The 10,000-nt window shown below is 35.2% G+C and overlaps 1 protein-coding gene across 7 annotated transcripts in view; it reads right to left on the reverse strand.

Moving 5' to 3' along the window:
- Nucleotides 1–10,000, reverse strand: part of myo9ab (myosin IXAb) — a 93,093-nt gene that overhangs the window by 8,608 nt on the left and 74,485 nt on the right. For 6 of the 7 annotated variants that reach the window (XM_043227503.1, XM_043227499.1, XM_043227500.1 and 3 more), the window contains 12 exons: nucleotides 9,440–9,540; nucleotides 8,345–8,448; nucleotides 6,561–6,781; nucleotides 4,384–4,500; nucleotides 4,120–4,308; nucleotides 3,995–4,042; nucleotides 3,796–3,907; nucleotides 3,115–3,176; nucleotides 867–1,059; nucleotides 664–792; nucleotides 171–276; nucleotides 1–89 (listed from right to left, as the gene is read on the reverse strand). The exon at nucleotides 1–89 is cut by the window's left edge and continues 43 nt beyond it. In XM_043227503.1, coding sequence (XP_043083438.1) covers nucleotides 1–89; nucleotides 171–276; nucleotides 664–792; nucleotides 867–1,059; nucleotides 3,115–3,176; nucleotides 3,796–3,907; nucleotides 3,995–4,042; nucleotides 4,120–4,308; nucleotides 4,384–4,500; nucleotides 6,561–6,781; nucleotides 8,345–8,448; nucleotides 9,440–9,540 — 1,471 coding nt within the window. The remainder of the gene's footprint in view (nucleotides 90–170; nucleotides 277–663; nucleotides 793–866; nucleotides 1,060–3,114; nucleotides 3,177–3,795; nucleotides 3,908–3,994; nucleotides 4,043–4,119; nucleotides 4,309–4,383; nucleotides 4,501–6,560; nucleotides 6,782–8,344; nucleotides 8,449–9,439; nucleotides 9,541–10,000) is intronic. The other variant, XM_043227498.1, reaches the window with a different exon arrangement.

Consider the following 10,000-nt stretch of genomic DNA (forward strand, 5'->3'; position numbering starts at 1 on the left):
TGGTGTCGGGACAGCGCAGTATGCAGGGCGCAAACACGATGGCCAGAGCGTTGGCGGACATGCGGTTCGTCTCCTCCTGGAACGAGATCCTGAAACAAAGCAGCACGACTTTGAGGATTAATGCAAGCTCTCCGCTGTTGCCGCAGGCGCTGAGTAAAAGGCTATCTCACCGGACCAGGTGGAATATGAGTCTCTCCAGCGTGCTCAGGTGAGTCCGGCTGAGCTGATCGACGACCGAATAAACCCCCTGAACCACCTCACGCTTATCCTGCAGACCTACACAGCCAAAACAAAACACACACGCCATTACAACCACGTGAATCGGCCCAAACATGAGTATTGTGCAAAAATAGTGAAAGGATAGGATTCACGAGGAGCTAGGGATAGGGATGGTTGACGGGAGCCATTGACTGCCATAATATTTTGCCTATCGTCAACTGATAGCTTACCAACGTTCTTCATAATATCTGCTTTTGTGTTTAGCAGAAGGACACTTCAATTAAATTTTCATTTTAAATAACCCAATCAAATTTTACCAATGGAGATGGATCATTTGGATGCATTTTTTTTCCCAATAAGTTTTGTAGATGGTAAAAAAAACAAGTGATTTTGGGGACGTAAAAAGCAGTTTTATTCTTAAGAAGGTTTCGTAAACGCTCTTACCCATAGCCCTGAGAAACTCCTCGTAGAGTTCAAAGGTCATGAGGGGGTTCGGAAGGTCACGCAACCACTGCTTCAGCACACTGGCGATCACGTGGATGTTGTAGTCGTCTAAATTCACGCTGTTAGCATCTGAGATGAGGGCTAACCAGTCAGTGACAATTGCTACTTGACTAGTTGTTATTCTAAACAGACATGTAGCTCACCGGTGTCCAGCCCCTGCTTGAGTTCTTTGATTTTATTTGTGGATCCAGACTTCCTGTAGATGCCCTCGGTGTACAGGCCGTGCATCTCGATGTAGTTGATCAGCTTCTCCACCACCAGAGGGACGGCTCTCTCATCGCTCGTTAAACGAGACAACTCTACCCCAAACTGCCGTGAAGACAGCTCGGGGTCAAACTGAGCACACACACATACATAGAGACATACACAAATGAATAACATGAAAAAATGACGACTGTAATGAAGTTTGAAGCACAAAGATGATTTACATACAACTGGTGACTGCACAGAAAGAAAATGTATCATATGAGAGAGAACACTCTAATAGACGCCCTAGCAACTACCTAGAAACATCCTAGAAAACAGCCAGAACACGTTAAAAACTCCATAACGACCACCCAGAAACCCTAGCAACAACCAGAACAATTTAAAAACTTCATAACAACCGCCCAGAACACCCTAGCAACAACCAGAACAATTTAAAAACTTCATAACAACCGCCCAGAACACCCTAGCAACAACCAAAACACTTTAAAAACTCCATAACGACCACCCAGAACACCCTAGCAACAACCAGAACACTTTAAAAACTCCATAACGACCAGCCAGAACAACCTAGCAACAACCAGATCAATTTAAAAACTCCATAACGACCACCCAGAACACCCTAGCAACAACCAGAACAATTTAAAAACTCCATAACGACCACCCAGAACACCCTAGCAACAACCAAAACACTTTAAAAACTCCACAACGACCACCCAGAACACCCTAGCAACAACCAGAACACTTGGAATTCAATCATCCAGAACACCTAGACAACTGCATACCAACCATAAAGGGCACCCTCACAACTGCATAGTAACATCCCATCAACCACATAGTAACATCCTAGTAGCAACCAGCCAAAATACTTTAGTACCTGCATAGCAATGCCCTAGCAATGGCCAGAACACCTTAGCAACCAACTAGAACACCTGGACAATAACATACCAACCATACAGAACACCCTCACAGCTGCATAGTAACATCCCATCAACCACAAAGTAACACCCTAGTAGCAACCACCCAGAATACTCTAGTAGCTGCATAGCAACGCCCTAGCAATGGCCAGAACACCTTAGCAACCAACTAGAACACCTGGACAATAACATACCAACCATACAGAACACCTAGACAACTGCATAGTAACATCCCATCAACCACAATGTAAAACCCTATTAGCAACCACACAGAATACTCTAGTAGCTGCATAGCAACACCCTAGCAATGGCCAGAACACCTTAGCAACCAACTAGAACACCTGGACAATAACATACCAACCATACAGAACACCTAGACAACTGCATAGTAACATCCCATCAACCACAATGTAAAACCCTATTAGCAACCACACAGAATACTCTAGTAGCTGCATAGCAACGCCCTAGCAATGGCCAGAACACCTTAGCAACCAACTAGAACACCTGGACAACTGCATACCAACCATACAGAACACCCTTACAGCCACACAGTAACACCCTAGCAACATCCTAGTAGTGGCCACCCAAAATACTCTAGTAACTGAATAGCAACGACCTAACCACCAGAACAGCCTAGCAAGTACTCCTGGACAATTACATGCCAACAGAACTCAGAACTCCCTTGCAACCGAATAGTAACATCCTAACAACCACATAGCAACACCCTAGTAGCAGCCACCCATAATACTCCAGTGACTGCATAGCAACTCCCTAGCAACCACAAGAACACCACAGGAGTGGGCAAGAATACATAGACAACTACATACCAACCATACAGAACACCCTTGCAACAGAATAGTAACATCTTAACAACCACATAGCAACACCCTAGTACCAACCATTCCAAATACCCCAGCAACTGCATAGCAACGCCCAGTTTAGCCTAGAAACTGCACAGAAACGCCCCAGCAACCTATCTATCAATCTAAGTACCTCATAGACCGCACAGCCTTCAAAATCAACCAACTTCAAGCTTTCAAATATCTTCAAACTGAAAACCTCCAAAAAACCCCTCCAAACTCCAACAAAGTTTTTACATCTACTACAGGCTTTCTCAAGCAAACACCAGTCTGTCGTGACGAACCTCCTGACTTTAATGAATGTTTAAAATTCTGTGACTTGAAGACGAGTCACATACAACCGATGATCATTGGTCACATGAGAGAGCGAAAACTCAGAGACACAGTGAAGGCATTTAAGGCATTCTTACCTTCTTGCTACATGTGGTGGTCATCCTCAGACAGCACTTCCTGTGACACGCATAGCGACAGACTGAAGAAAACCAGAAACAAGCACACAGTTAAAGGCGGATCTGAGCACCAGCATCACGTTACCCACTCACATCAACAGGAAAATGAGACAGAAGACGCCACTATTGATCATATCTCGATCAAAGTGGCTGAATTTACAGGAAGAACATCTGATTATGCTGCTCTCAAGAATAGCAGACAATTAGCGACTCTTATCAAAATACGGGAAGAGAGGAACTGACAGAGAAACTTCAGACTTCAGTTAAAATGGTAGCACTGTTAATATCTTATTAAAGATTTTGCAAATATTTTGAATTGTGCTTCAATTGAAAACAGAAAATATTTTAATTGATTTGCATTTTTGCTCAATTCAGTCATGTTTAGTTTTTGTCATTTTTGCACGCACGTATGTATGCGTGAAAAGATATTAATAAGTTGTCCAAAGTCAAGAATGCATTTTGTTGCACAAAAAAGTTTTCTTTAAGCGTGCTTCAGTGTAATTTGTGACAACTACGAAGCTGCTGCACATAAGAGAAGACAATGGAGGCGTGAAAACGCTCTTGTTTGAGTCCCGTTTTTAACTATTACAATGTGAAGAGTTCAAATTCTTGGAAATGGGCAAAAGTCAGAGCCGAACGCACGTTTGCAGACGCACGCTTTGTCCATCATCCAGATGAGAGACGAACAGAACTCGCAGTAGGTCGGGATGCTGTACTGAGTGGATTTAAAGATGTGGCCCATGTGCTCCTCCACCTGCAGGGGGCAGCAGAGTTACCCAGAATTCATAAAGTCTACCACACAGGAATAATGATCTAAACGGAGTGTAAAACGAGGACTGACGGTGTCTGATTCCTTTTTTCTCCTCTTCTTTCTCTCGGGTTTAGGAGCCTGAAAAACAAGCGCAAAGTCTCAGAGGAGTTTAGGAGAACGAGGCTTGCTCGTGGGGCGAGAGAGAGATGCTTCACCTTACTGATGGTCCCGTCCATCGGCTTGTACTCGGTCATGAACTCATCGAGGAAGACTTTGAAGGTGTTGACCCAGACTTTCACCGGCGACTCGCTCCAGTCTCTCTGCTCCAGACGCATGTTCTTCTCTAAGATGTGTTCGAACAGAGCGTAGAGGTCTTTATAACGAATGCTCCTGCCGTCGTCCATCTGAAGGCGAGACACATGGTTTTGTTTTCTGGGTTGCCCCGAAGAGCTCTAAAACACTGGATTTGAGAAACTCACGGCGAGAGCGGTAGAGTACGAGTTGAAGATGTTGAGGCGGAACTCTTTTAGGGCCTTCTTGAAAACCACATCCACCGGAGTGTCCTTCTGACCGTCTTCAGCTTCCAGATCGCTGATCTACGAAACGACGGATAAGAGACACATAACACAACGATTCTTTAAATTAGACCTCATTTTATCGTCAACCATTCGATCAATCAACAAACCTCTCTATACATTGTTCAAAAACCATGCTTTTTAACAACATAAATTGCGTAAAACCGTACTTTTATGCAAATGTTTTACAAATAATTTACAATTTAGTGATAACGAACCATTCTACACATTGTTTACAAACAATTTTCAGAGAAGTGTGTTTTTTTTTGGTTAAATTGTGCAGATAATATTAGTCACACACCATGCTTAAAAAGTGTTAAAAAGTGCGTAAAACGTTTTTTTTTTACGTAAGTTGTGTATGTGTTGTTATGAACAATTTGCAAAGATATTTGCTTGAAAACATATTGTTGCATTGATTATGGTGACAATACTAGTTGCACAAAACTGTTATTTAATAAAAAATTGCTGTGCGAAACAGTTTTTACAAAAAACGATGTAAAATAAAAGCTAATTTTCCTTAAATTGATTGTCTAACGAATTGGTTAACGAACAACAGGCAAAAATATTTGTTTGTAAAAATATTCTAATGTAAATTATTGTAACAACATTTTTTGGTATAGGTTTTTTTGACTTAAATTGTCACATAACACAATTCTAAAAGAAGTTTACGAAATAATCGTTTTAAAAACAGTTTAAATGCAATTTGTAAAATGATTCTTAAAGTATATGTTGACAATGCAGTCGGCCTTATTTACGTAAATTATTAGATAGAACTATTCTTTCATAAATAGTTTTTAGCGTAAATTTAATGCAAGAGTTTACACAAGAATAGCTTTACGAAAAATTTACACAGAAACGGACTTGCAAAAGTAAATTGCGGTGACAATTATAGTTGCACAGAACATTGAAACGTAAATTATTATGTAAAGCTATTCTTTGTAATAAAATCATTCATATTTAAAATTAACGCAAGAGTTTACAGTGACAATTCTAAAGTTGCACAAAAACATTTTAATAAAACGAATGACGTGAAAACTGAATGCGGCAATTTTTTACACAGAAATTAATTTGTAAAACCATTATAGTACAATTCTACAGCTGCATTAAAACATTCTATTGTGAATTGTTGTGTAAAACTATTTCGTACACTGAATGCTAACGCTATAACGATTTACAACTTAGCAGTAAATCTATTAAGTAAACTTTAGTGACGATTCTACAGTAAATAACGTTCACATAAAACTATTAATACTTTAAACAGAAATGTATTAGTAAAACGTAATTTTAGTGACAAACCTACGGTTGCACAAAAACTATAAAAACTAACTAAATTCTAATCTCAACTTTTTCTCTCAAAAATTGCCGCGTAATACTTTGCACAGAAATGCATGAATAAAACGTCGTTTTAAACGACAATTGCACAGTCGCGCAAAAAATGTCCACAGTTGCGTAAAACTTTTCTTTCAAAAATGCATACGTAAAACTGTTTACACAGAAACGCATTACTAAAACACAATTGTAGAGTTGCGCGAAAACATTCTTCCGAAAATCGTCACGTAAAAGTATTCAGGCTTTACACAGAAATCCATTCGTGAAACTCTAACTAAATTATAGCGACAGTGACGCACTTTTATTAAATAGTATATCAAACTAATTAAGTAAATAGATTGTAATAATGCATTTTATTGTAAAATAATACATTTTAATTATTTATTAATTTATTATTTTTATTTAATAATTCATTATTATATTTATTTTTATTTATTAACTTTAATTAAATAAATTCAGTGTAAAATTTCAACACAATTTGTAGTTTTCTGACCAGTTGCATGACTATTCTAGAGTTGCGCGAAAACATTCTTCCGAAAATCGTCACGTAAAAGTATTCAGGCTTTACACAGAAATCCGTTCGTGAAACTCGAACTAAATTATAGTGACAGTGGCGCACTTTTATTAAATAGTTGCACAAATACCCACATTGACCCAAACTGAATGCAACCGATTGGTTTCGCGAATAAGTTTCACGCACGAAGTAGTGATGCATTTCTGAACACGTTTGGTGGACGAGGACGGGCGCGCACCTTCTTCATGAGGAAGTCGTTCATGCTGCGGTAGTCTGCGGTGCTGGTGAGGATGTGCAGCGCGTCGTTCTGCCAGACAGACGACTCTAGAGACACGCTGCTGATCTTCACGCTGCGTCTCCTCTTCATGGACATCACGCCCATCATCGGCTCGCGGTTCTCCTTGCTGTCCCGTCCGCGCTCCGACAGTCCGGCCCGGCCAGGGCTTCCCGGAGGAGAGTCTGCGAGACAGAAACCGTGGTTAGGCCGCCGTTACCGACTCTTTCTCAGCTAAGCTGCTTAAGGAAGGCCGGCTTGTTGCTAAAAGTCGCGCAAATGGCGCCGTCGTGCGCGATGACATCATTACGTAACCACGACGCAAAATCGTGTCACTCGTTCTCATCCCAAAAAAAAACAAAAACGAAACTCTCGAAATAATAGAAATGCGTAGCATAACATTAAAATGCAAATAATAGTGAATAATAATTTTTAATTTATGATTTTTATTTTATATAAAAAAAAAGTCATTGATTGAAAAAAGGTTACATTTTTTAATTATTTATTTAAAATATAATTAAATAAATTCAGTGTAAAATTACAATACAATTTGTAGTTTTTTGACCAGTCGCATGACTATAAAATAGTAAGAATGATTGAACTCTTGAAATAATATAAATGCGTAACATAACATTAAAATGTAAATAATAGTGCCGCCAAACGATTAATTGCATTCAAAATAAAAGTTTTTGTTTACATACCGTACTGTTTATGTATTATGTATATATAAATACACACACAGTATGTATTTTAGGAATATTTACATGTATATGCATTTTCATATTTATATTATATTATTTCGTATTTCTGTATGCATAATAAATATACAAAAAATACACACGTACTATGTAAACAAAAACTTGTATTTTGGAGCCGATTAATAACGATTGATCGTTCGACAGCACTAATGAATAACTACTATTAAAATAAATAAAACATTTTTAAAACGTCTGCATTATTGATAGATTATAATTATTTTTTTTTTTATCAGGTCTTAAACAAGTACATATTCTGAAGAATTATACTTTTTAAGCAGTGTATTTAATTCAATTTTTGTCGATTTATTTTTTTTGTGCTAACTGATCAACAATCCCAAGTATACTCTACTAACACAGTGTGTCATAAAAGAAAAGTTAATAAATTACTATATTATTTATTAATATTAAACAATTTGATCTTAATGTTTACAAAACAGATGTTTATTGTTTTAGTTTTAGTTAACTATAATAACCCCACAGATCCTTTATTATTATTATTATTATTATTTTATTAATCATAAATATAATTTTTTTTATTTTTAATTGTATTTTAGTTTTTGTAATTTGAGCAAGTCTTTTTTATCCCAATTAAAAATTATTTGAAGTGCATTAATTCTAATTCACTGAAAATACAGACAAGTATCTATATTTTATTTCTTCATTTTTTTTATATATATATATATATATATATATTCTTTATTGAAATAAATAGTTTAAAAGGCTACAAAGTGACATAGCATTTTTATAAAAATTATTTAAAATATGTAATATAAGTATAAAATCATTATACAAATTATACAATAATATAATAAACTATATATATATATATATATATATATATATATATATATATATATATATAGTAATAAATAAAAAAATCAGCAAATAGCAGCTATCTTAATTGATGTGACGCGAGTGCTTTTTTTTCTCATTCGAGTCAAGTTAAATAAAAAATGGCTAAGACTGAAAATGAAGTGATCGTTCACGCACCGTTCCTCGGCTCGCCGAGCTCTGAATCTGCGGAGCGTCCCCTGCTGGACACCTTTTTATCTCCATGTTTGCTCTTACTCCAGAAACGCATTTTGCCTCTGACCCTAAAGACGGATTAAAACATCTGATGTCAATCATTTTTAGCATGCAATGTATTTTTATCTATTGCTACGAATATCCTGCTGCTGATTTTTCTCAACATGCAACATGAATAACTGAAGAAAACAGGACATGCATGGCTACACGATGTTCAAAAAACCTCTTATTGTTTTATTTCGTTTTCTGCCATATGCAGATGGCATGCATGGCTTTATTTGGAAACAAAAATCAGTTTTACTAAGTTTTATTTAAATATATTTACCTATTTATTTGTATAAAAAAGTAAGAATTATTGTTATTTTATTGTAAATAGGATTCAGTATATTAAAACAATTAAGTGAATAGATTGTAATAATGCATTGTATTATAAAATATTACATTTTAATTATTTAATTATTTATTCATTTATGATTTGTATTTAATAAAAATAAAATGTAATTAATTGAAAAAAATATATATTTTTTTATTATTTATTTAAACTATAATTAAATATATTCAGTGTAAAAATACAATACAATTTGTAGTTTTTTGACCAGTTGCATGACTATAAAATAGTAAGAATTATTATTATTTTATTGTAAATAGGATTCAGTATATTAAACCAATTAAGTGAATAGATTGTAATAATGCATTTTATTGTAAAATATTACATTTGAATTATTTATTTAATTATTTATTAATTTATGATTTTTATTTAATAAAAATAAAATGTCATTCATTGAAAAAGATTACATTTTTAAATTATTCATTTAAACTATAATACAAATTTTCACAGTTTTGGCCAATTGTACATGACTATAAAATACAAAAAATGACCATTTTATTGTAATTATAATTAAACATATTAAACTAATTAATAAATATATTTTGTAATAATAAGATTGCATTATAAAAATGAATAAATGTACTGTAAAATTACAATAATTTATTTCCCTTCAAACAAATATTTGTTTAGCCTTGCTGCCTGATTAAGTGAATCTGAGTTTTATTTCTGACCTGCCGTCGGTTTGTGAGAACGACTTCCGGAGCGAATCCATTTTCCCGAGGTCTCCGGACGACATGGTCTTCTGGATCCTCTTCTGCTCTTTCTGAGACGACTTGAGATGGGAAACAAACCCAGAATCAGACGGGACGTAATGTTTCGTGAACATCAGACCAAACATTAAACAGCTGGTTTGAAATATTCATATACCTTTTTTACATCAGAAACTATTATAGTTGATTTATTGATCTTAACATTTTGACATTTAAATTGTATATATATTTTATTTAATGTTTATTTTAATTATTCATTTTTACATTTACATTTTTTTCATAATTTTACAATTAATTGTATTTTTAGTGATTTTAAGTACATTGAAATCTGTATATTTTATTTGATCTTAATGTTTACAAAACAAATGTTTATTGTTTTAGTTTTAGTTAACTATAATAACCCCACAGATCCTTTATTATTTTTAAAAATTGTATTAATTATAAATATAAATTTTTATTAAAACATTTTTGTTTTTAATTGTATTCCAGTTTTTGTCATTTGAGTAAGTCTTTTTTATCCCA

Source organism: Puntigrus tetrazona, chromosome 25 (assembly GCF_018831695.1).
Source record: "Puntigrus tetrazona isolate hp1 chromosome 25, ASM1883169v1, whole genome shotgun sequence".
In the NCBI taxonomy this organism is placed as follows: Eukaryota; Metazoa; Chordata; class Actinopteri; order Cypriniformes; family Cyprinidae; genus Puntigrus; species Puntigrus tetrazona.